This window comes from Aedes albopictus, chromosome 1 (genome assembly GCF_035046485.1).
Source record: "Aedes albopictus strain Foshan chromosome 1, AalbF5, whole genome shotgun sequence".
NCBI lineage: Eukaryota > Metazoa > Arthropoda > Insecta > Diptera > Culicidae > Aedes > Aedes albopictus.
Window position 1 is genome coordinate 24,191,708 of NC_085136.1, and position 27,226 is coordinate 24,218,933.

The following is a 27,226-nucleotide window of genomic DNA, read 5'->3' on the forward strand; positions in this document are numbered from 1 at the left end:
AAAAAAAAAAGCTAAATTACGATTTTCAATTATGTTGTGTGTTTTGTTAGCCTTATTAACTTTGTAGAAGAATGTATCTATCTAAAAATGAAAACTTTGGAATTATTCCAAAATTAACATTTCTCAATTTTTCTTAAAATGGGAGTTTTGCGAAATTTCCGAAATTTTTTGCTTAGAAATATTTTTATTATTCACCGATCAAATTTCAAGTTATTTCAAATGTCCAGACAAAATTTTAGATCAATCGGTACTCTAGAAACTGAGATTCGAACCCCCAGATATGAGCATTTTATATAAAAATCAGTCAATGCGCATTTTAATTCGTCCAGTATACCTTGGCAAGTTGAAACGGGTGGGGCAAGATGAAACGCGAAGTTTTGAAACAGATTTCAATACAGTTTGGAAACTTTTCTTTCGCCAAAAGATTGTTTGAATCAAAAACTATGCATTATGGCATTCAAGCTATTTACTATCATTGGATACCATCATGTTAACCCGCTGTTTCAACTTGCCCCGGTATACCTTACTGTTTTTAACTACTTATAAATACAACACCCCTTAATATTCGTACATTTAAAAACTATATTTATTATTGTAACGACACTCTGCATGGCAAAAACTGTATTATTATTGACGAGACTTGTTGTTCAAAAGGGCCCATGTAACCAATGCGGTAAGCACACGGCTATTCAGCATGACAATGTTTCGATTTTCGGTCGGTTCAGAAACTTTTCGTAAAGAAAATTTTCTTGACTACCTTAATGATGGGCATAAAGCATCTTCGTGCCTGGCACAGGATATATACATGCAAAATGGTCATTGGCAGAGAAAGCTCTCAGAAAACTGCGGAAATGCTCATAGAACACAAGCATAGAAGCAGACTCTGTCAAAGTTGGGGCGTTTCGTCAAGAATAAGAAGATGAGATTCAGTAAGCATTATTCAAAGATACTGAGTGTAGCGAAAGCGATTACTAGTACACAGTACAATCTGAAAGTTCTTAACTCTAGGGTAGTTTGACCCAGGGTAGTAGAATGCCCTTCAAGTATCGTCGAATGGTTTGTACGATTCCAATATGGACTGGCATATGGTATTTTTCTGTATAGGGGCTGTCCATAAACCACGTGGTCATTTTTTTGGGACTTTCCAACCACAGACCCCCCCCCCCGCGTGGTCATTAGTCCATACAAAAATTTTTATTTGTCCATACAAAATGGTTATTGGCCGAACCCCCCCCCCCCCCCCTCCCGCCCCTCATGAACACGTGGTTTATGGACAGCCCCATATAACGCTACAGCTTACAGCGTAACAATCTACTGTAATAGCTGCAGATGTTGAGGATTGTGCTCCAGGAGAGTTTGGACGACCCTGAATTGAAGTAGCCCTCCTTTGGCATTAGGGCAAGGGGGGAGACAGCTTTGCACTGAGCAAATCGAGCAGCACTGAGTTACTCACATTTGCTCACTTTTTAACGTGATCAAAGTAGTCTAGATTTGAGGTAGGCAATACAAAGAGAAAAACGATTTTCTAAAGATGTCATTCGTTACCTTTTGAAACAAGCCAAATTGAGTATTTTGTACATAATAGAAAGAGTGAAATATGGCATGGCCAGTAGCTTAAATCCCAATAACGTAATTATAGTGAATGAGATAAAACCATCACCAGTTGTCTGTTAATTTCAACAGCCGTGTGGGGAAGTGAACTAAATGGGTAACAATTTTTGCTATAGCTCAGCTGTTACTGACTCAAATGATTTGATATTCGGACAGTGTTAAACACGCACAGCTTGTATGGGTAGAAAAATGGATCATACATAGTAAAAAATCCCAAAGCAGTAATGCTATCAAGAAGATGTATCTCCTAACACGTTTATTAAAATATCATAAGATTATTACACATATTCATTTGTTAGCAACAATCCAATATTTGAAACAATTTTATTTAGAGGCGACCAGAGGAGCGGCAATTGCTTCAATACTGCTTTGAGATAGTTGATTCATGCATTCTGAAACTTGAAACTTTAAGATAGCCATTGCACAATGGGTTCAGAGCCGTGTTTACGAAGACAAAAATGTTTGTGCCTAAACCATAAGTTTTAGATACATGGTGTCTTTGTGAAACTTTCTTCTTATTTTTCGACCTTTTTTCTTATTATTGTGAAATTAGGGTGGTACCTCTAGTTTCGCTGATCCAAACATCTGCTTTTTAATAGTTTTATGTACGTTCACAAAATGTTCTACAAAGTTGTAAAATAACTTATTTGGAGCAAGTTTGCCGAAGAAACCATTATTCTATCTCTTATGGTTCCTAACTTATATTTTTTTTTTTAATATTCATGTTAGGGTGATCCATGAATTTCAGTTTTCCTGAAATAACTTTTAACTCGTTCGTTTCTCGTAAATACTTTGCTCCGACCACTTTTAGAACTATCAACGGCGCATCTTTTTTCCAAAGAGCTCAAAGTTCTAACTCGCGTATTTAAAAAGATATTGGCATTTTTCTTCAAAAAATCACTTTTTTTCAAAAAGTCATATCTCAAAAAGGAGCAAATGGATTTTCATTCTTCCGGTTGCATTGGAAAGATCGTACTCTGTTCTATTTATGGTGAAAAAACTGTAGGTACCTTTTCTGTTTAAAGCTTTTTATTGAATTTTGAACATGCGATTTTTTTTCAAAGAAAAGCAGTTGTAACTTTGAAAATCGATGAGATACAAACTTGGCGTCTTCGACAAAATTGTGAGTTTTTGGCTGCTCTAAAAGTGCCCAGAACAAAGTATTGCAAAAAAATCAACACACAAAATTATATTGAGTAAAAACAGATTTTCATATGAAAAATGACACATTTCAAGAAAATTCAACTCGTCTTTGTTAGATAGATCAAAGTAGCTTGGTAAATGGTTATCCATTTCATTCTAGAACCAATGTTTATTTATACTGTCATCATCATTTAGGCACAATGTTGATAAGATATTGTAAATCATGTAACTTCAATAGGCTTTTATGTTAACATAAACATATACTAGTGATTGTCATTTTCACTATCCATACATTGAAGTGATGAAATTGAAATTAAATTGATGGAAATCAGCTCAAAATCACATTTTAAGTTGAGTTCATTCACGAATTATGGATTGTTTATTGTTTATTGTTTATTGTTTATTGTTTATTGTTTATTCGTCAACAGGTGAAATCCCCACCCCAATGACAATGGTTTATCTTAAAACTAACATAAAACTCTTCTAAAATTAAGCTTATTAGTTTCCCGGGACAAATTAAAATTAAATACACGATGACATTTGTTGAAAACACGGGACATACTGCGGATCGGTTCATGGAATCCATAATTAGTTCTGGTGCGGGGAAAACGGATGAATGCATTTTGGCGAAGATTCCGGTAGTGTATGTTGATATCCAGCATGCTGAGGAGCAGCGGACAATCAATATTGCCTTGTAGGAGATCCCCTGTAAAACACGCTTTTGCCACTTCGCGCCTCGGCTCGAGTAGCTCCAGGCATATCAGTTTGCAGCGGCTTTCGTAGCTTGGCAAGTTTAACGGGTGCCTCCAACTGAGGTGACGAAGGGCGAAACGAATAAATTTACGCTGGACGGCCTCAATCCGTTGAATTTCGTTCCTGTAGTACGGTGACCATACGACGGATGAGTATTCTAGTACTGGACGCACAATAGAACAATACAAAGCTTTCAGGCAGTATACGTCCGTGAACTTTTTGCAGAAGCGAAACAGAAATCCCAGCTGTGACGAGGCTTTTGAAACGATGTACGCCACATGGTCTTTGAAGGTCAGCTGAACATCCAAGAGAATACCCAAATCCTTCACTGTAGTTTCACGCTTTAATCGGGTTTCCGCCAGGGAATAATCAAAGTGTAAAAGGGAGCGTTTACGGCCGAACGAAATTACCGAGCATTTTGACACATTTAGCGACATTCGGTTGACACGGCACCATCGAGCGAAAATTTCCAACTGTTGTTGCAGGAAAGACGCATCATGTGAGTTCCCGAATAAAAAATACAGTAGAAAAACCGAATGTTGTATTGTAACAGTACTATTTAGAACCATATTGTTACAATAAACACCACTGTAAAAATAAAAAATACAAAAACAATAAGATGTAATGTTAGACACCATACAGTGAATTGTAAATGAGATTTTTACAATATACTATACGGGTTGTTAAGTATCGTAACAATATAAAAAAATATTTTTCTCCATATATATTTTTGTACAAAACCATACATTTTATTGTAAATTAATTGTTCGAAATACTGATACGTGGGCTTTAATATACCGTACATTGTATGGTACACGTATGGTTTCAAACAATAAAATGTACCGTAAATATATTGTTTTTAATTGTGATTTCACTACTGGTTATAAATTCAATCATGGTTTTGGAATGGTTCTCTTTTGTTATGTTGTATTGTTTTACATTAGATAAACCATATAATGTTATATTATCTCGTCATGTTCCTTTGATAATGGCAGTTCTAGCCAAACTAACCTAAACTCGTCTAAGTCTGAGTAGCCTCTGATTGCATTAACAGTTGAAGCTTAAGCTCCCATGTCCCACCAGCCAGATAACCGGGTTTTGCAAACTAAGCATTATTTGTGGCAACACTTTGAGCGGCATGATGGAACTATGCCTAGCGCGCTAAGTGTTATTAGACCACTAATGTAGTTGCATGAAGTGGGTGACGAGGTACATAAGTATCATTACAGCGTGCTTAACCATTATTGCAATATTAAGGCTCCAATTTGACTGAACTATGAAATGTGTACATAACAACTCATGAGAAAACTGTCAAGTTCGATTCAACTATAAGTTAGGTTAAAAAGCGAAGACGAACTTATTTCAGAAGTCGTTTCAGTGTCCAGTCCAGTCCTTATGTTAAAAATGTCAAAGATAAATCGCATTTAATTCGGTTGTTGTACAAGGCAATTTCACATGAGAGAAGAAGAGAAAGAATAGTGTTGAACTCATCCACTGATTTACGGTAATCTGGCCTGCGTCTTTCCGGGTTGACCTACATTCGTATTCCTCTCATCGCACTCTACATACCTAGCCCACCATATCTCTTGGATATGCAGTCCTTAGGACACCTGGTTTACCACTTTATTTAAACACTTTATTGACTTTAAATAGATGTTTCAACTTATTCACTTTTTTCTCTTTCATTTCCTTTGCAACAAAAATGTCACGGACATCAACAAAATAAAGCAGGGAAAAAATCATAAACTGAATAAAAAATTAAAAATGCACGGAAAAAGATTGTTTCGGAATAGTGAATGGTTCAAACGTAAGAAAAACAGTATAATATATTGTTACATAAAGATCGGATGTAAATGTATAATAGCTACCAATGTGTAAAGCTTTTAGCGAACCATTCCATTACAATACACTATATTGTAGCTGGTACACTGTATGGTACAGGAATGGTTTTCACCAAATACCCTATGGTTAGTTTTTATCCGGGTTCCTCACTACGTAATACAGCTTCAAATCATCGGCATACGAGAGTTTCAGACAATCCAATACAAGATTGACATCGTTCATGTAGAGCAGGAACAAGAATGGACCGAGGTGGCTGCCTTGAGGAACGCCGGACCAAACCGAGAAAGGCATCGAAACATGGTCTCCAATTTTGACGGACATGCTTCGTCCGGTCAAATACGATCGAAGCCAGAGGAGCAAATTATCGTTCATCCCTAGTTTATCGAGTTTAGCAATCGCAATCTGATGATTCATTTTATCAAAAGCGGCAGACAGGTCGGTGTAAATAGCGTCAACTTGCTGACCGGCTTCAATTTGGCGAATCACAAACGAAGTAAAACATGCCAAATTAGTTGTCGTGGAGCGTTTAGGCATGAAACCGTGTTGATCCGGCGAGATGTAATGACTGTAGCTCTGAATTAGCTGTTGCAGAACTATCACCTCAAATAATTTAGAAATCGAACTCAGTGCAGCTATACCACGATAATTCGAAACATTCATTCTACTGCCCTTCTTGAACACAGGGAACACATATGATAGCTTCCAACATTCCGGGAACACCTTGGAGGTCAAAGACATGTTGAACACTGTTGCCAAAGGTGCTGCCAATGAATTCAAACAGCTTTTTAATACCAAAGAAGGAACTCCATCTGGGCCGTAGAAGATTTCAGCTGCTTTCCAGCTGCAATAATCATGTCGTCGGAGATTGAAAACTGTTGCAGCGATGCTGATATTCGAGGAACATTGGCGGTGGCGTCTGCTACGTCTTGAGGGCTCAAGTGTTCGTTGGTAAACACGTTGCTAAATTGAGTGCGGAAAAGGTTGGCTATATCCGTGGTAGAGTCTGCCATGATCGAGCCGTCGGTCATGGTAGAAGGCAATCCCGATTCTTTCCTTTGATCATTGACATGACGCCAAAATCTTTTCGGTTTCGATTTCAGGCTGTTTTGTAGACGCTCTTGATAGGCATTGTAGAGACGAGTTTCTTGTATTCGGTGTTCACTTCCAAATATACTGCTCTAGTAGCGTCGGTCCGATGTTTGCTATGTCGCCGAAGGGCTGCCTTCTTCAACCTCTTGAGACATCTTAGATCGGCATTTGACCAAGCCGGCTTGGGCGCCGCACGTTCAGATTTTGTTGGAACATACTGGTCTATGGCATACCACAGAATTCCAGAAAGCGTTGACGCAGCGAGATTGGCATCCAAATCGCGAAAAACGTCGTCCCAATCGACATGTGCCAGAAAGTCGTTGATTTTATTGAAATCAGCCTTACTATAATCGTAGGATACATTTTCCACCGTATCGCAAAAGCGGATTTGAGGGGATATTTCCATTCTCGCTAGCACAGGGGGATGATGCCGACAGATTTTAACGAGTGGAGAGGGGGCTTGCATGACTACGCCGTCCATGGATATTTCCTCGCTGAAAAAACACAGGTCGAGGATTCGATTGTTTTCATTTTCGACACCATTCAACTGCCTAAGTCTAGCGGTGGAGTACGCGTCGAGCAACTGTCGTGATGCTGCGCTAATAGAGGATCGAGAAGAAATCGGAAAGAGGTACCCACAGGAGGTGCGTTGCCAAGAAATTGCACTCAGATTGAAATCTCCGACGATGATAACGTTGTCTCTGGGCCCCAACTGAGCAACAACCCAATCGAGCGAGGTGAGGTGGTTCTCGATCATATCGCCATCGTTTACTCGATCAGGTGGTATATAAACCAAGCACAAATAAAGCGTTGCGTCAGCTGTTGTGATAGCGATCCATAGTTGCTCGACCATCGGACCGCCAGGGGGATTAAGCACACGCGATTTGAAGCACGATCGCACAGCCAGCAAAACGCCACCTCCGGAACTTTTGTTGCTGTTTGAAGGTGACCGGTCCTGCCTATAGACGGAATACGAGTCGTCGAACAGTTGACTCGTCGAGGTGTTTTCATTCAGCCAGGTTTCACAAAGAGCGTAGACATCGTAGCAGCCGTCACTGATTGCTGACTGGTACTCGGCGATAGAGCTGTTGATCCCACCAACATTTTGATAGTACATCAGGATACTTGCGGAGGCCGGTGAAACGTTTGTTCGTGTTGTTGCGGACGGTGCGAACGATGAGGACCTCGATGAAGTCGGAAGTGCCGGTAAGCAGGAATTCGGATCAGCGTCATGCGGCGATGATTCGGAATCATTGTAGCATGCCAGTTCCAAAGCCGGTGGCAAGGGTTCGATGCTAGGAACGGAGGACGAATCAGATCGCGAAGCAATGCTAATATTAGGGTACTTGCCTGGCGAGGCACGGTGGAAGCCCCGTTCCTCAGTCTCAACTACAGGACCAGGACGGCTGAGTTGACGCTGGCAGCAGGGCTCGACTGAGTTAGACGGGTCGGGGGCTTCCATAATGCCGTGGCTCGTGCGTCCTGGTGAATCAAGTGCTGATGTCGAAGGAATGCTTCCCGGTGGTCGAGTATTGAAGCGGTTTTGTTCTCCGTGAACGGAACGTCGAGTAGTGGTTGAAGTCATGATTAGTTTTTTGGGAAATTAACGAATTCCCTCAAACGAATGCCGACAGGCCAGGATGATGGCTCCAGAGCCATTTCCTTGAGATCAGGATCTAATCCGATTTTGTAAGAGACAAATGTCAAAGTGGTTACGTCTTTCCCTTTCGGAACAAGACGCACAACCTCTGGAGCATCAGGTAAATTTAAACATCGTGAAACTACTTTTTTGTAATAACGTTCTAAAAAACTTCACTTTTCAGTTGGCTGAAGTGTCATGAAAAGGCCTACTTTTCTCTCCTGATGCAAGTGTGCCGAAAAGTACTACTTTTCGGCACTCTTAAAGGTGCCGAAAAGTAGCACTTTTCGGCACTTTTGCCAGCACACACTTTGCACTGAATTTCGTGTTATCCGTAGATTCAGCTGATGATTCTACATCCACTCTCCAGCAGTTATATGAATCTAGACGACTTTTATTCTGATTCCGATGGCAGTACGGGTGAGAAAGAAGCTGGTGGAGGTACTTTAGCGACTTCTGCCTTTGCCAACAAACAACTGTTTGACAACGGGAGCTCGATCAAATACTACACCATAGCCTACCTGATCGAATAAAAAAACTACACTGATGAGCATGGATGCTCGCACGTGGTCCCTCCTGATACATGATTGTGTTGTGAGAATATATTATACTAGATAGGTATTTTTCGTAATTACAAAAAATGTTGTATGCAACTCGTTGCAAAACTCGATTTTTTCTGCACTCGTCGTATTTATCCAACTCGGCAAGCCTCGTTGGATAAACGTACGACTTGTGCCGAAAAAATCATCATTTTGCAACTTGTTGCATAAATAACTATTTGCACATCGTTGTCGCTTATTAGCGGATTCAATCCAGTGATGTACAGCCAAAACTTGTCGGGTGTTGTGGCTTGCGTGATAGATGGCACAGAAAGTTGGATCTCGCTAAGATCGATCGTCTTCGTACCATTTACAGGCGGAACGGACACATCCGGTCTACGGTCTTCTCGACGCCGTTTAACACCAAGTCTTGGCCATGCTGACGGCGAGGAAACAGCGACAGATTGAAACGGCTGAACTGGCTGACCAGTAAAATTGTCGATTTTCTGGCTCAGTTTTTCAACCACTGTGAACAGCTCCTGCACTTGTTTTGGTACATCAGCAAGTTGGCAATTAGGCGTCCCATCATGTTGACTGTCGCGATTATCGGCAATATAAGCTTGTATTGAACGGCCGTTTAGTTCATTTCTACAAGGAGGACAAATGAAAATCGCCTTCCCTGATGAAAACGCTTCTTTGAAGGTGCGAGAGTTTAATCCACAGCACTGTTGGTTGATGTGGAACAATGCTTCACAGAAACCGCAACGGATAGGCTCGATATCATTTATCTCTAGGTTGCATTCGCCACAAAGTTGTTTCTCCATGATTGCGCACTCCAACCGAACTTGGTATTACTATAGAACACCGGTAGGGATACTCTAATCTCGCAGAATGCAATTCACAGTGAAATGCAGTATATCGGATATGAATGATGAAGCTCGAATAAAACGCAGTATAGCACGGGTGAGAGATGGAATTCGCAGTGAACCGCAGTATAGCACTGATGAAGATGGTGATTTATTTGATCTTTATCACCGAGCAGCTGCAGGCACAAAATTAATGATTTTCACGAAAAACACTATTTCTTTGAATGAGTATTTATGCTGATGACACAGTACAACACTTTAGCAACGTAGTCCAACACAAACGTATATTTTAAAGCGGTGAAAAAACAGTGCAAAAAGACCGAAATACGAGCGATAAAAACACAACATTCACTTAAGCACAGGGCTGGTAGCGAAAAAAAAACATAGTCGCACGTCTTCACTTCAGTGGTTGAGTTCGTTGGTTGGCGCACTTTTTAAAATCTATCAGTATCTGTTTTACCTCCTACGATCTACCTCTTACCGGCGGCGTCACTTTCACGCCAGATTTCGATTCTCTCTGGCGCGAAAGTGACGCCGCCGCACACTGTTGCGGATGGCATAAAAACGTGATCGAAATTGTTTTGACCATGAAAACATGATTTTTGATCTTTGGTGTCTTCGGAAAAGTTTTTCTATAAAATAAGCCCTAATTTATGGAAATATCAGTTTTGTGATCAATCCCCCTAAAAGTGAGAAACGGTTTCTAACTTTTTTATTTGTAAACTAAAAAAATATGTTTGTTCAGAGAAGTTGTAGGCAATTTTACTAGAAACAACTTTGCTGAACATACAAAATTTCTATCTTTTGATTTGTATGTACATTTCAGGCGTTTTTTATGAAGCACCTCTAAAAATCAGTTTTTTGCTTATAACTTTTTCTATGATTTTTTCACGATTTCCAAATGTTCTAGCAAATGTTTTGCCTTATTGAAACGCGTAACTTTTGCGAAGAAAGTATATATCTATCTCTCATATTTATCATGTTATTGGAAATTTCACTTTAAAAAATGCTTATGTTTGACATACCCATTTGTTAACTTTCGCACGTTTTCGCAGACCAGGATTTTCACATTTGAAAATATGGAACGAGTTTTATCTATTGCAAATATAGCCAGTTTTAGCCTGATTTCGCCTGCATATTTAAATTTACATACTAGAAATGACTATCATTATAAAATGTGTTATTGTAAAATGATCAAGATATCAAAAAAATGTACTTAGTGCTTTTCTTACATGATTTTCCCACATGAACACGCAAAAACGTTTTCACAGAATCACTTGGAACTGCATCAGATGACTTTCCCATAAAATTTAAGTTTTTTTTTTTAGATAAACAGTGGTTCTCATAGTAGTGCAATAAGTCTCTTCCACAAAATAATATTTTTAAATGCTCTTGCTAATGCTCATAAAATTTTTCGTGTTCATGTACACTTTGCGAAAATGTTAATTTGCAGAAGGTTCAAATAACAGCAACTGATGTTTCGATAAATATTGATTTTTAATTTGTTTACTTGGAAAATGAAACTTATCTGTTAATATTAACACATATCATTGATTACTGTCATCATTAAATGTATTGCTTCCAGTTACTGTATGTATGTTTTTCTGTCCGAGGAAGCACAAGAGTCACGCAACAAAGACACCAAGAATTACAGAGAGGATCATAGACGTAAGTTTCCAAAAATCTAAACTAACACAGATCTCCTACATCGTCTGCTTGAAACATCTGATCCCATAATAAGGAATATTGGACTATTTCCTAAAAAAAACTAGAACACCACAAACGTAGGATGCGAACAACCTTTTGCCCTAAACGTATGACGAGATAGTAACTGGAAGCAATGAAATAAGTGATGACGTTAATCAATGATATGCGTTAATAATAACAGATATGTAATAATTTTCAAGTAAACAAATTGAAACCCAATTTTAATCGAATCATTAGATGCTATTATTTAAACATTCTGAAAATTTACATTTCTGCAAAGTGTACATGAACTCGAAAAATTTTATGAGCATTAGCAAGACCATTCAACAATATCGTTTATTTTGTGGAAGAGACTTATCGTACTACTATGAGAGCCACTGTTTATCTGAAAAAAACTTAAATTTTATGGGAAAGTCATCTGATGCAGTTCCAAGTGATTCTGTGAAAACGTTTTTGCGTGTTCATGTGGAAAAATAATGTTAGAAAAGCACTAAGTACATTTTTTGACATGTTGATCATTTTACAATAACACATTTTATAATGATAGTCATTTCTAGTATGTGAATTTAAATATGCAGGCGAAATCAGGCTAAAACTGGCTATATTTGCAATAGATAAAACTCGTTCCATATTTTCAAATGTGAAAATCCTGGTCTGCGAAAACGTGCGAAAGTTAACAAATGGGTATGTCAAACATAAGCATTTTTTAAAGTGAAATTTTCAATAACATGATAAATATGAGAGATAGATATATACTTTCTTCGCAAAAGTTACGCGTTTCAATAAGGCAAAACATTTGCTAGAACATTTGGAAATCGTGAAAAATTCATAGAAAAAGTTATAAGCAAAAAACTGATTTTTAGGGGTGCTTCATAAAAAACGCCTCAAATGTACATACAAATCAAAAGATAGAAATTTTGTATGTTCAGCAAAGTTGTTTCTAGTAAAATTGCCTACAACTTCTCTGAACAAACATATTTTTTTTAGTTTACAAATAAAAAAGTTAGAAACCGTTTCTCACTTTTAGGGGGATTGATCACAAAACTGATATTTCCATAAATTAGGGCTTATTTTATAGAAAAACTGTGCCGAAGACACCAAAGATCAAAAATCATGTTTTCATGGTCAAAACAATTTCGATCACGTTTTTATGCCATCCGCAACAGTGTGCGGCGGCGTCACTTTCGCGCCAGAGAGAATCGAAATCTGGCGTGAAAGTGACGCCGCCGGTAAGAGGTAGATCGTAGGAGGTAAAACAGATACTGATAGATTTTAAAAAGTGCGCCAACCAACGAACTCAACCACTGAAGTGAAGACGTGCGACTATGTTTAAAACATACATAACCTCACGAGTAAACGGAGGGATTGTATCTATCCTTTGAAAAAGGCACAATATATGTGACCGAAACGTCAGGTGTTGAACCAATATCCGTTTATGATTACATAGAGACTGGAAGCCGAAAACCCCCGCTAGCATAATACCAATCACAGTCGATCCCCTTACATTTGAGGATATAGAGCAATGGCGTGTTCGGAAAAGTTGATGGCCATGACCACAGGCATCTTTTGATAGTTTGTGTTTTCCGGTCGATATATGACGTCGTCAGCAAAGTTATGGCATTTTTATTCCGAAAAACATGTTTTTCGAGCATTATTATAATGTTTAGGCAAACAGTATCGCCAGACCAGCTACACTCACACAAGGTATCGACGAGATATCTGTAGGGGACTACCAGGCTAAAACTGCTAAAACTAACAATTGATTTAAATTTTAGTATGGTATATGATCTTCTACAAAGTATTATTCCTTAAGGTGAAACGGGACGCCGTGTTATTTTTCCTATCTTGCCTCTCTTTCTAACAATTTGCCTCGCGATTTTGAAGATAATAATCTCGAGTTCTATCGCGCTGAAGATGCTGAAAAACAATCAGCATATGCACTGCAAGTGAGCATGCACAATGATAGGTTTTTGTTGCAAAATATGAAGTAGAATCTGAGGTAACCATCTTAATAGCAACAGAGCAATGGCGGATATTTCCTCAACCGTCCCGTTCGCCCTTAAGAGTATCAACTGTTGATTTCTTCACTTTGAGGCAAATCGAGCACGTTAGATCAACCTACTGAACGATACATTGGAGGTTGTCGAATTTCTGTTATATTTGGACTAAAACCCCCATACAAACTTCAACTCATTTGCGCCAGTTCAGTTTTTAATCGAATGAGATGGATTTCTTACACCTTGTTTTACTCAAACAAAGGCCTCGTCATAGAAGTTTAAGCCGGTGTAATGGCCAATGAGTGCTTTTATTATGACTAACTAAGTGCCCCTCCAAGTCCCGCCAAGTTTTCAAGTCTTTCGGCCAAATGACCCATTCGTACTAGTGTATTTCGGCCTAATAACCTAGCGCCCAACTTTTGGAACATGACATGGAAATTTACCATCTGCTCATTGGTTTCAATGCAACGTATGATTCAGTGAAAAAATACCTTTGCTAAATAATGTCAAAACATGGTTGTCCGGTGAAACAAATTAGGCTTATGGCTCAAACACAATATGAACGGCAAGCACGGAGTATACTAAAACTGCCGTTGCCGTTGTGCCGTTCCGCTTTGCCGTTTCCAGCCCACAATGTGACCGAAAAATGCTTGTACAAATAAGTGCTTGTTTGTTTTTATTTTGATAAAGCCGGTCGTTCTTCATCGAAAAAATACATCAGCAAGAGTTTTTTTCTCGGTTATTTCCTGGAGTTCCTGCAGGGATTCCATTAAAAACGTCTTCTTCCAAGTAACATTTCAAGTTTTATTGCTGACTTAAAACGGTAATACATTCCCAAATTAAAGAGTTTTGTTTACTTCAGAATGTTGGTTTTATGAACAGCTTCCAGCAAGCTAAAAAACCTTTCATCAATGGTTTTGATAAAAGTGGTCATCAAATTGTGAGTTTAGGCTATTGCAATAAAAATTAAGCCGTAATAAAAATCAAACAAAACCAATCAGCAATGGAATTGTTATTTTGGCACCAGTCATAAACTATTTCAAGGATTCTTCAGAGAAGAATTCTGATATTCCTGGATGATTTTTTCAGTAATTCCTTCTAGGATCGCTCAAGCAAGGCCATTCGGAAATTCCTTCTAAAATTCTTTCCAGGTTTGTTCCTCGAATTATATCCGGGATTCCTCAATGAATCCCTTCTGGGACCTCTCTAGAAATTTCTTCCGAGAGTCATGCAAAAACTGCTTCGGTCAGAGTTGATGTGCACGTGCTGTAGTCCCATGTACGGGAGCCACATGGCAAGCGAGCTCCCAGGAGCTCTGTACATTTTGAGACTGAAAGTTGTGTGCCTCATTTTTCTCAAGATGTGTCTCATGAGCTTCGTCTCATGCGCTGATTAAATTAGAAAATTTCACGACAAAAACTTCCTAAACGAACGAGAATTGATACCTTAACCTTTGCATTGAGAGTCCCTAGTCGTATCGTATAAACCAACCAGACACTTGAGTTGTGTACGGAAAAAAGTTGTTGAGGTTCTTCGTTACCAAGAAGTTGTTTTTCACCTTAGATACCAACAGCTCACGCAGCGCATGAGACGAGCTCCCGGGGAGCTAGGCGCTAAGCTCGCACCCACCAGATTTTCGTGAGCCTCCTAGCAGCGCAGCACACTGCGATTTTGAAGAGCTGGGAGACAATTTGGTAGGAGGCTCGCTGTCACATTTATGTACACATGAGCAATGGGAAACTCTGGCTTCGGTTTGCAACCGCCCCAATCTCGAGCGATTGTGAAAAAAATTAAAAAAATGTACTTTTCGGATGTGATATTTTGTGGATAAGCTAAATGAATCCTTAAAATAGATTACACAGCGTAACAAAAAATAACCTTTTGTCTGTCTCAAGAGCAAACTTATGTGTCTCCGAAGGATTTTGGGCCGCTGAATCCGAATCCGGGCTCAGATTTGCTCTAACACGTCACAATTTTGAGCTATACCTCAATTTATAGAGCAAAATATGCGATTTTGGGCTTTTTTGACTGCAAGCCATTAAGCAAGAAGATATTTTTTTTAAGCAATCAAAAGGTTAATTGGTCAATTAACATCTAAATTAACAACTCATGCAAAATATTTCGTTCTACCAAATCGAATTTGATAGTTTTAAGCGATTTATGTTAGGTACGATATTTCCCATACAAGTCACCCTCCAGAAGTTGCATGCAAGTTTCCATACTAACATAAAATGCTTAAATCTGTCAAATTTGATTAGGTAAAACGAAATATTTTGCATGAGTCGTTAATTTAGATGTTAATTGATCAATTAACCTTTTGATTACTTAAAAAAATATTGCCTTGCTTAATGGCTTGCAGTCAAAAAAGCCCAAAATCGCATATTTTGCCCCATAAATTGAGGTATAGCTCAAAATTGTGACGTGTTAGAGCAAATCTGAGCCCGGATTCGGATTCAGCGGCCCAAAATCCTTCGGAGACACATAAGTTTGCTCTTGAGACAAAAAAAATGTTGCGCTGTGTTATTTATTAGTTCTTATACTTAGCTGCGTTTTCCATGTGCAGATTTTCAGGATTACTCTTCCTGTTTTTTTTCTTTGTTTTTCACAAAATAAAAACGAACTTCCTAGTCTTCACTATACACTTCAATATCACTTACTAAGAACTCCCTAAATAACTCAATTCCTTAATAACAACTCTTAAAAAAATTCTAAGCACTTCCTCGATCAAGGGTCCGGCAGCGGTTTTTATATCCTGAGATTTCAACCTACACATCAACTCTCATTACAATACATATGCACTACACTTTTCAATCATCCCCACTCTGGAATCAGAAAAGAATCCTGGAGTTCCTGAGCTGGAAAGAGATGTGCATATGACGAATTTCGCACCAACTCGTCTTCGGGGTTGGCAGCACCCCCTCAGAATGTTATGAAATTTTGTAGGTTTCAAGACTTTACCTTTTCAAGCAACTTTGCGTATTTTGTTTTTTTTCAAAATTAACCTAGACTAACATTTAAAAAGAGTCAAAGTTCTTTAACCGTTTTTTTTTTCACAAAAAATAACTTGAATATGATGAGATGTACAAAAAAGTGATGTATGGGTGACATTTAGAGAATTGTCCAAGCTTTCAAGAAAAAATATTTTAAAAATTCTAAATACATTTTTACACGCTAAAAAATATATTTTTAAAATTAAAAGTCAATTTACAGAAAATGCCCACTTTTTTATGTTTTGAAATTTTTTTCCAAGAAAGTCAATATTGTTGCCTAACTTTCCTCCATACATCACAAGATGGGCACTTTTAAGGAAAAAAGTTTTTCTAACAAAAACTTTTTCATGTTAGTTTTTTTAGCGTGTTGCGCATTAGCCGTTTTTTTCACAAAAAATATAACTCGAATATGACAAGTTGTACAAAAAAGTGATGTATGGGGGACTTTTAGGGAATTGTCCAAGCTTTCAAGAAAACATATTTAAAAAATATAAAAAAATGTTTTACACGCTAAAAAATATCTTTTTAAAATTAAAAGTCAATTTACAGAAAAAGTCCACTTTTTTATGTTTTGAATTTTTTTTCCCAAGAAAGACAATATAGTTGCCTAACTTTCCTCCATACATCACAAGATGGGCACTTTTAAGGAAAAAAAAATTTTCTAAAAAAAACTTTTTCATATAATTTTTTTTGCGTGTTGTGCATTAACTCGTACAGTAGGGGAGACTGAGGAGACTTGATCCCTGGGGAGACTTGTTCCCCCCATATTTGCTCGGAATCAAAACCATTTTTCTTCTAGCATATTTTTTCCAAAACTACTCCTTGACAAACGACTATGTTTTGGCTACAAGTGATTTTGATTGTACATTGCATTATTTTTTAACGGCTGATGGTTTGTTTTCAGTCCTTCAGAAATCTTTTAGGCGATTCCGAAAAATCTCAATAACTTTATGAAAAATGAACCAAATCGTGTCAAAATTTCACAGCACATAGTGTAAATAAAATACTTTCAAACTTATTTATGCAAATAAGGCTGTTGTTAACATATTTTAATTAATTCAGCTTAGTATACACAACAGTGACATGGGGAGACTTGATCCCTCGAGGACTACACACACATTATACATGTGAAAAATAAAATTCTATTCGGAAGCCTCTATTTACTTGGAATTCTAGCCTATTCAACGATAAAATGTGTCAGATAATTATAACTTTAGTACAAACCAAGATAAGGGGGATCAAGTCTCCCCATTTTGAAAATACGGCATATCCTTAAAAATTTAAGGAAATCTTACAATTTCAAACACTCCATGTTCATCGAAAATACAAGAAAACTCGAAAATAAAATGAAAAGGAAGACTCTGGAATTATTTTCTCTTTAAATAAACCAAGTGCTCAAAGGGGGATCAAGTGTCACCCATTTTTGAAAAATACATCATAACACATGCCTCCATAAAAACACAGTTTTGAAAACTTTAACAATAATTTAAAAGCCTTCTGCTGTGTATTAACTTGCAATACATGTTTACCTGCCATTTTGTACGGAAATCGGATCTAGTTTTGTGTTTTTTCTTAAAGTTTCAGGTAAATTAAGAAAAAGGGATCAAGTCTCCCCAGTCTCCCCTAATGTATCCAGAATGCTAATGACAATCCATTAAAACTTAATGGGCTCAACTACTTTTTTAATATCTTAACGTGCTTGACATTGAAAACGTGCTTGATATTGGAAAGGGCTCAAGACAAATTTGCTTTTAGGATTTTATATCAATGAAAACGCTTGTGTATTGATATACACAATTGATATTGATGTATTGATACACAAGCGTTTTCATTGATATAAAACCCTAAAAGCAAATTTGTCTTGAGCCCTTTCCAATATCAAGCACGTTTTCAATGTCAAGCACGTTAAGATATTAAAAAAGTAGTTGAGCCCATTAAGTTTTAATGGATTGTCATTAGGATTCTGGATACATTACTGTACGAGTTAATGCACAACACGCAAAAAAAAATTGAATGAAAAAGTTTTTTTTAGAAAAAAATTTTTTCCTTAAAAGTGCCCATCTTGTGATGTATGAAGGAAAGTTAGGCAACTATATTGGCTTTCTTGGGAAAAAAAATTCAAAACATAAAAAAGTGGGCTTTTTCTGTAAATTGACTTTTAATTTTAAAAAGATATTTTTTAGCGTGTAAAACATTTTTTTATATTTTTTAAATATGTTTTCTTGAAAGCTTGGACAATTCCCTAAAAGTCCCCCATACATCACTTTTTTGTACAACTTATCATATTCGAGTTATATTTTTTGTGAAAAAAACGGCTAATGCGCAACACGCTAAAAAAACTAACATGAAAAAGTTTTTGTTAGAAAAACTTTTTTTCCTTAAAAGTGCCCATCTTGTGATGTATGGAGGAAAGTTAGGCAACAATATTGACTTTCTTGGAAAAAAATTTCAAAACATAAAAAAGTGGGCATTTTCTGTAAATTGACTTTTAATTCTAAAAATATATTTTTTAGCGTGTAAAAATGTATTTAGAATTTTTTAAATATTTTTTCATGAAAGCTTGGACAATTCTCCAAAAGTACCCCATACAACACTTTTCTATAGGTCTTGTCATTTTTGAGTTACATCGATTTTAAAAAATTCTTCGAAAAAAAGTTAGGCCCTCTTCAAATGTTACTCTTGAAAATTTTCGAAAATTTAAGTATGCAAAGTTGCTTATAAAAACCTAGTCTTTATGCCCACCATGTTTCATTCGATTCTGAGAGGGTGTTGCCAACCACTGGTCGAGTTGGCGCGAAATTCGTCATATATCCTTCTTTCATTTGTGCTGTTTCCCCATATGATGTCTTTTTGAATCAAAGAGGTTCATTTGACCAATCATATTCATCATATTTCCCCTTTTGGTTGATTACATGAACTCAAACGGTTCATTTGACCAATCGCATTCCAAAATTTTTCCCCCGAACTTGCATGCGTTTCAGCCCCTGCTTCTAGAAAAAATCTTGAGCTCGGGATAAACTTTGATTTTTCATGGCGAGTTAAAAACAAACATTGAATCTAATGTAAACTTCGATTCTATTGGAACCCAACCCGTTTCTACACACCAAAAGTATATTTTCAAACCGATAGTTTTTCTCGTCCTTAAAAACTAAACATCATTCCATATCACTTGTGTTCCCATAAAAATCGAACCCATCATTTTATAATTTGAAGGCAAACCATCCTCATGAAGTCCGACCCTAAAGGGGCCTTTTCTATTTTTCAATACGACCACGTCCAAGATAATTATCCATGACAAAAAAAAGTTTTCGTTCAGCATCGGGATAATTCGGGTCCCTAAAAAAAAATGGTGGGGAGAGATCGGGTCAACATCGGAATATTTATCCGTGACGAATGGAAGGGAGAGATCGGATCCACGATCGGTCTTGATCGGGATACGGGTCCCACAGAATATCCCTAAAGAGTGGTGGGGAGAGATCGGTTCAACTTCGGAATATTTATCCGTGATGAATGGAAGGGAGAGATCGGGTTCATATTCGTTCAACTTCGGAATATTTATCCGTGATAGATGGAAGGGAGAGATCGGGTTCATATTCGTTCAACTTCGGAATATTTATCCATGAAGAATGAAAGAGAGAGAGATCGGATCCACGATCGGTCTTGATCGGGATACGGGTCCTACAGAATATCCCTAAAGAGTGGTGGGGAGAGATCGGTTCAACTTCGGAATTTTTATCCGTGACGAATGAAAGAGAGAGATCGGATCCACGATTATTCTTGATCGGGATAATACGGATCCTACAAAATATCCCTAAAGAGTGGTGGGGAGAGATCGGTTCACCTTCGGAAATATTCGAAATATGGTGGGGGGGTATGATATACCAAATTTGCAACCCCTACCCATAAATAAAATTTTCACACACTATCAATTTAAAGTGGTGGGGATAAGATCTAATTCGTGATAAAAATGAAGTTTCCCAATTGATTGATTCGTACTCAAATGTATGAAGAAAATGTCTCGTACTCAAATTCGTTCGAGAACCCCTGTAGTACGAATACTCATAATCACAGTTGGATCGATTGTTCCTTACCCCAGGCTCTCGCCTTGAATAAGTGGCTGAATCTATGCCTTGTATGAATCATTGAATGGATTCCTATCTCCATCTATCGAAACATATGCCATGTTCCATAAGAGGTAATCTGTTCTAAATGGAAGAACAAAAAGAAAACCCAAGACGGACTGTCGCTTGCAACACGCATTGCGTTTTGATCGCGCGTCCGATCGATATTTCTCCAAACATAAACAACTCTCAGCTAAACGCCATACTATCGGTGGTTGTTCTAGAGGAAGAGTGTTTATAAATATTGTCGCATATGGTGTATGCAAAGTTTTCTCCCCTTGAACTTGAAAAATATTCAAAGTCAGGGCTATATGTGGCTTGTTATGCTCGCAGTGGCGAGTGGATCTAGGCCAAATCGATTCAATTCTAATTGATTGGTCCAAAGTAAATTTGGACACTCAAAAACACTCAACTACTGCTTTTAATCAAATATGCCAACTTGTAACAAACTGCCTTTTTACAATGGGCAGTTTGTTGCACCTTTGCTAAATAATGTCAAAACATGGTTGTCCGGTGAAACAAAATAGGCTTATGGCTCAAACACAATATGAACGGCAAGCACGGAGTATACTAAAACTGCCGTTGCCGTTGTGCCGTTCCGCTTTGCCGTTTCCAGCCCACAATGTGACCGAAAAATGCTTGTACAAATAAGTGCTTGTTTGTTTTTATTTTGATAAAGCCGGTCGTTCTTCATCGAAAAAATACATCAGCAAGAGTTTTTTTCTCGGTTATTTCCTGGAGTTCCTGCAGGGATTCCATTAAAAACGTCTTCTTCCAAGTAACATTTCAAGTTTTATTGCTGACTTAAAACGGTAATACATTCCCAAATTAAAGAGTTTTGTTTACTTCAGAATGTTGGTTTTATGAACAGCTTCCAGCAAGCTAAAAAACCTTTCATCAATGGTTTTGATAAAAGTAGTCATCAAATTGTGAGTTTAGGCTATTGCAATAAAAATTAAGCCGTAATAAAAATCAAACAAAACCAATCAGCAATGGAATTGTTATTTTGGCACCAGTCATAAATTATTTCAAGGATTCTTCAGAGAAGTCCTTCTGATATTCCTGGATGATTTTTTCAGTAATTCCTTCTAGGATCGCTCAAGCAAGGCCATTCGGAAATTCCTTCTAAAATTCTTTCCAGGTTTGTTCCTCGAATTATATCCGGGATTCCTCAATGAATCTCTTCTGGGACCTCTCTAGAAATTTCTTCCGAGAGTCATGCAAAAACTGCTTCGAGAAATCCTATAGAACTTTTTTTTGGGATTCTCACAGAAGACCCAACATGGATTTCTCATGAATTTCTCCAAGAAACTCTTTCCATTATTCCTCCAAAACTACTTCCAGGATTCCCCCAAGAGTTCCTTCTGCACTTCCTCCAAAAGTTCTTTGCAAGATTACTCCCGGAAATCTTTCAAGGATTGCTTCCGAGATGTATGAGTTCATTTCGACATTCCTGCAGGTATCCCTTCTGGGATTCCTGGATTACCTCTAGCATTTACTTTCAGCATTCCTAAATATGCATAGCAACGGCAGGTCTTTTTTGAATATTTCCACAAAATCCTTCTACAAAACTTCCAGAAATTTCCAGGAGATTCTTCTGGGATTCCTCTGAGAATTCTCACCAGGATTCTTCGAGGAATTCTTTACGGTTTTTTTAGACAATTCAGCTGGGATTATCTTAAGAATCTCTAGTAGTATTGCTCCAGAAATTTTATCCAAGATTCCTTCAGAAATTTCTTCTGAGATTCCTCAAGGCATTTCCCCATGGGTTCCTTCCAGAATTTTTCGGGGAGTTCCTTTTAAAATACCTTCAGGAATATTTTCTAGAATTCCTACGGGGCATGCTTCTGGAATTTAACCAAGAATTGCTTTCGGAAATCTCCAGGAGTTGCTTCTAGAATTCGTCCAGTTCTTTCTGGGATTCCTAAAACAGTTCTTACGGGAGTTACATCCGACAATCGTCTAGGAGTTCTTCCACGATTCCTTCAGGAGTTATTTTTTCCGAGATTCATCCAGGAGTTACTTTCGGAATTTCTACAGCACATCCTTCCAGGATTCCCCCAGAAGTACCTTGTAGGATTCCTACAGATCTTCCTGAAATTCCTCTGGGATTTTATTCCTAGATTCCTTCAGGAGTTTCTTACGGGATTTCTCTGGGATAGGCAGAAATTTTTGGATTATTCCGTGGAGGACAAGAGATGTTTCAGGAATCTACGAAGGAAATCCTGTAACAATCCGAGAAGTTACACCTGTAGAAATCGCGGAAGGAACTCCTAAAGAATATGCATAAGAAAGTTTTGGTGAAATTCTGGAAGAAATTTCCGAGATATCTTGGATGAACTTTTGCTGCAACCTCCGTAGAATTTCGGCAGGAATCCTAGAAGAATCTGTCAGAGAAATCTGCGGAAAGAACTCCTGAAGGAATCCGCAAAAGAACTATTGCATAAATACTAAATGGTACTCTTCGAGGAATTGTTGCAGAAAATTTCGCAGAAATCTCGGAATAAATAGGTATATGCAATAGACCCCACAATACCTACGTGCATTTCTCTAAAAAAAATCCATAAACTTCAAAACCAGCAATGGAACCTCGCTGAAAATGGATTCTTGCATATGTTCTAAAGATGAAATTATCATTTGACTAGTTTTCATCTGGCTCAACTTAATTAATTGCTGGAATTTTCAGCCTTTCGACTCCATGACTTTTCAACTTTCCATGTTCAGATTTATGTGCTTTCAGCCGTTTCGATATACGAATGCAAACTTTAGATGGAAAATAAACTGCAGTAGGGACGCCAGGAAGAAGAAGGAAAAACAATGGATTTTTCATTATCCCATGGATTGGAATGGATTGTAAGAAACAATTTCTAGTGTAAAAGGTGGATGAACTTTTAGCTTTGTACGCGATTTTAACTCTTATCAACCAACCCATCGTCTGACTCCTCGCCAGATTCCTCATCGCCTCCGCCATCACTAATGGTTGGCACCGCCAACGTATCCATCGGTGGTTTACTAGAGACCTGTGGTTCCTCTGCCATCGGATTATCCTCGGTCATAGTTGTTGCCTCAGCGGACACTCTTCCACCTCCGTTCAAATCCTTGATTTCGAGCAACTTCTGGAAAATATCCACCGACGCCGGCACTAGCTTCGTAACGGTGGATCCCGGACTGCGGTTGCCCGAACGGGACGAGTGAGAACTTATCTTGAACGGGGTGTTTTTGGTCGAGAAATCGATAAGATTGTCACTAACGCTCAGTTTTCTACGATTCTAGGCACGCACTAATTGAATTTAGGACACTGAACAAATTTTCTTCTTAGTTTTTAATTTGGAAGTTTCGAACTGCTTGATAAATCCAACGTAGTTTTGACGTTTTCACTAAACAAGGATGACCCGAGGTATATCCAAATGAACTTCACCAAATTTCGTGGAAAACTTCACAACAAATCAACACTTTTGAAGAACTATGCTTGAAGACTTATCAAATTCCGAAACCGAACACAGCGCACGAGAAAAAATACCGAACCGAACCGCGATCGAAAACCTAATGTTCTCCCCGGGGTGTCGGTACCTGCCAGCTAACCTTCCAAGGAACTTGTAGGGTTTCCTACAAGGCGCGCAAGACCTGCTTTCCAAAAGTGCTAATCGAGTTACCCTAGTGGCCTACTGTGTTTCACTATTTTACCTCGCAACGTCGTCAATGAAAGCACGAGAAAACTGTTTTGGATTTATATGATGTCGTTGTTGTCCGCCAGGCAGCTATAACTTCTGCGACATAAGGTGTTGGCGTAGTAGGGAGATCGAATACAAAGTAGATATCACGCTTACAGGATGTCGGACCAAATATATCAATTGTTAAGATGTAATGATATGCAGATTAGTCGGAAGTCAGAAGAGCTGAAAGTATGTTTTCCTTAATTGTAAGGACATGAGCAGTGTAATTTTCAAATGGGTTCTCTAAGGGTATGGGGTAGGGTATTACAGAATGTATTTTTAAAAGATAGTTGTTTTTTCCGCTCTAGCCCTCTAGCTCTCTTGCTCCTTGTCTAGCTCCCTAGCTTTCTAGCTCTCTAGCTCCTTGTCTAGCTCTCTAACTCTCTAGCTCCTTGTCTAGCTCTCTAGCTCTCTAGCTCCTTGTCTAGCTCTCTAGCTCTCTAGCTCCTTGTCTAGCTCTCTAGCTCTCTAGCTCCTTGTCTAGCTCTCTAGCTCTCTAGCTCCTTGTCTAGCTCTCTAGCTCCTTGTCTAGCTCTCTAGCTCCTTGTCTAGCTCTCTAGCTCTCTAGCTCCTGGTCTAGCTCTCTAGCTCTCTAGCTCCTTGTCTACACCCTTAAATGAAAGTACACAGCGAATGAGTAACTTGCAAATAGACAAAGGATTTTTCACTCATATTTGTGTACGGCTGGATCAACACAAAAAATGTGCTGATCCGGTGTTACACAAATTTGCGTGAAATTTCACACAAGTTTGCATGAAATCTTTTGTCTTTTCGATCGCTGCGTGAAAGTTACTCCTTGCTCTGTGTACATCGATCTTTCCGTGTAGCTCTCTAGCTCTCTAGCTCCTTGCTCCTTGTCCTCTAGCTCTCTAGCTCTCTAGCTCTCTAGCTCTCTAGCTCTCTAGCTCTCTAGCTCTCTAGCTCTCTAGCTCTCTAGCTCTCTAGCTCTCTAGCTCTCTAGCTCTCTAGCTCTCTAGCTCTCTAGCTCTCTAGCTCTCTAGCTCTCTAGCTCTCTAGCTCTCTAGCTCTCTAGCTCTCTAGCTCTCTAGCTCTCTAGCTCTCTAGCTCTCTAGCTCTCTAGCTCTCTAGCTCTCTAGCTCTCTAGCTCTCTAGCTCTCTAGCTCTCTAGCTCTCTAGCTCTCTAGCTCTCTAGCTCTCTAGCTCTCTAGCTCTCTAGCTCTCTAGCTCTCTAGCTCTCTAGCTCTCTAGCTCTCTAGCTCTCTAGCTCTCTAGCTCTCTAGCTCTCTAGCTCTCTAGCTCTCTAGCTCTCTAGCTCTCTAGCTCTCTAGCTCTCTAGCTCTCTAGCTCTCTAGCTCTCTAGCTCTCTAGCTCTCTAGCTCTCTAGCTCTCTAGCTCTCTAGCTCTCTAGCTCTCTAGCTCTCTAGCTCTCTAGCTCTCTAGCTCTCTAGCTCTCTAGCTCTCTAGCTCTCTAGCTCTCTAGCTCTCTAGCTCTCTAGCTCTCTAGCTCTCTAGCTCTCTAGCTCTCTAGCTCTCTAGCTCTCTAGCTCTCTAGCTCTCTAGCTCTCTAGCTCTCTAGCTCTCTAGCTCTCTAGCTCTCTAGCTCTCTAGCTCTCTAGCTCTCTAGCTCTCTAGCTCTCTAGCTCTCTAGCTCTCTAGCTCTCTAGCTCTCTAGCTCTCTAGCTCTCTAGCTCTCTAGCTCTCTAGCTCTCTAGCTCTCTAGCTCTCTAGCTCTCTAGCTCTCTAGCTCTCTAGCTCTCTAGCTCTCTAGCTCTCTAGCTCTCTAGCTCTCTAGCTCTCTAGCTCTCTAGCTCTCTAGCTCTCTAGCTCTCTAGCTCTCTAGCTCTCTAGCTCTCTAGCTCTCTAGCTCTCTATCTATCTATCTATCTATCTATCTATCTATCTATCTATCTATCTATCTATCTATCTATCTATCTATCTATCTATCTATCTATCTATCTATCTATCTATCTATCTATCTATCTATCTATCTATCTATCTATCTATCTATCTATCTATCTATCTATCTATCTATCTATCTATCTATCTATCTATCTATCTATCTATCTATCTATCTATCTATCTACATCTGTATTTTTTATAATTGTTTCTGTGTGTCTTTCTATCCGTTCACGTTCACGTTCTTTCTCGTTCACGTAGTTTCTGTTTACAGGTGTACCTCGATTTCGTGGACATTTCAATTTTTGGAGTGTCTATAAAATCAAATTTAACATAAAACCGAATTTTTATTTAAATTTTATACCAAAATGCACCAAAACATATAAAAACTGCATAAAAATTGAATTTTCGATAAAAGGCTCGGAGTTTTTGGCATAAATTAGTAATTCTCGCTAAATAACGAATAAACCACTACCCAAGTAACACAGAAAACATCTTCGAAAATAAAATTTGAAAAATATGTTATAATACAGTACTATATTCGTATCTGTACACAACTTCAGTTGAGATCATGTTCCAACAATGTTGGGCAATAACAAGCTAATGAAAAATCTTAGCAGCCTTACTACTGGTTAGAGTAACGTAAATTCAACGTTGACTGCACAAGATTTTTATACCATCGTCTTCCTTCAGTTAGAGATGGCATGTAAAACATCAACAACACATAGTTATAACCTTTGGGATCAGAGATGTTAAGAATACGTTATTTTAACGTATCAAATACGATAATCAGTCCGCTGACTCTTCTCACTTACTTGAACAATATTTTTAAACTTCTTTTGCACTTGAAATGCAAGGTAATTCAACTATCATAGCAGCTATGGTAGCATCCAATACTTATATTTTAAGCTTTGCGATTGCAGATCCGCTACGAGTTTGCTAAACAGGTTAACACATATGCATATCAATAGTAACTAAATAGCTTGATGACTGAGAACATTTGTTCATGCCTGAATGGCTCGAAAGAAGGAAACCACCATAGCACTTCACTTATATGGCCTCCCGTCACGTATTTATCATTTTAGGTACTTACGTGACGTCTGAATTTCACTTAAAAGCACAATTTCTTCACTAGTTTTGATCCCGCAAAATATTTAATAACAATTTATTTATATTCGCTTCACGAACTGCCTTCCAACTTTGTTATTGTTATACCTATGTTCAAAACAAGTATCAAAAAACAAATATCACATCGTTGTCGGTTATTGGGGAAATGATGTTCAAAATACGTAACAATGATGTTTTTTCAATGTATTTCAATCGATTCAAGTGGTATTTGGCAAACTTGTTTTAAATGTG

General features: G+C 38.3%; 2 protein-coding genes across 4 annotated transcripts in view; both read right to left on the reverse strand.

The window, feature by feature from the left end:
• The window catches only part of LOC109424776 (eye-specific diacylglycerol kinase), a 596,032-nt gene extending 572,172 nt beyond the window's left edge, over nucleotides 1–23,860 (reverse strand). For 2 of the 3 annotated variants that reach the window (XM_062844212.1, XM_062844211.1), the window contains exon 1: nucleotides 23,226–23,859. The gene's annotated coding sequence lies outside the window, so the exon portion shown is untranslated. Of the gene's footprint in view, nucleotides 1–23,225 lie in introns of all 3 variants that reach the window. The other variant, XM_062844213.1, reaches the window with a different exon arrangement.
• LOC134288167 (uncharacterized) lies at nucleotides 6,446–8,023 on the reverse strand. Its single transcript, XM_062852101.1, has one exon. The coding sequence runs from the start codon at nucleotides 8,021–8,023 to the stop codon at nucleotides 6,446–6,448; it is 1,578 nt and encodes a 525-aa protein (XP_062708085.1).
• Nucleotides 23,861–27,226: the final 3,366 nt, after the last annotated feature.

What these genes read in the sequence shown, in the direction of transcription:
- LOC134288167 (XM_062852101.1), bottom strand. Translation starts at nt 8,023, where the DNA reads ATGACTTCAACCACTACTCGACGTTCCGTTCACGGAGAACAAAACCGC.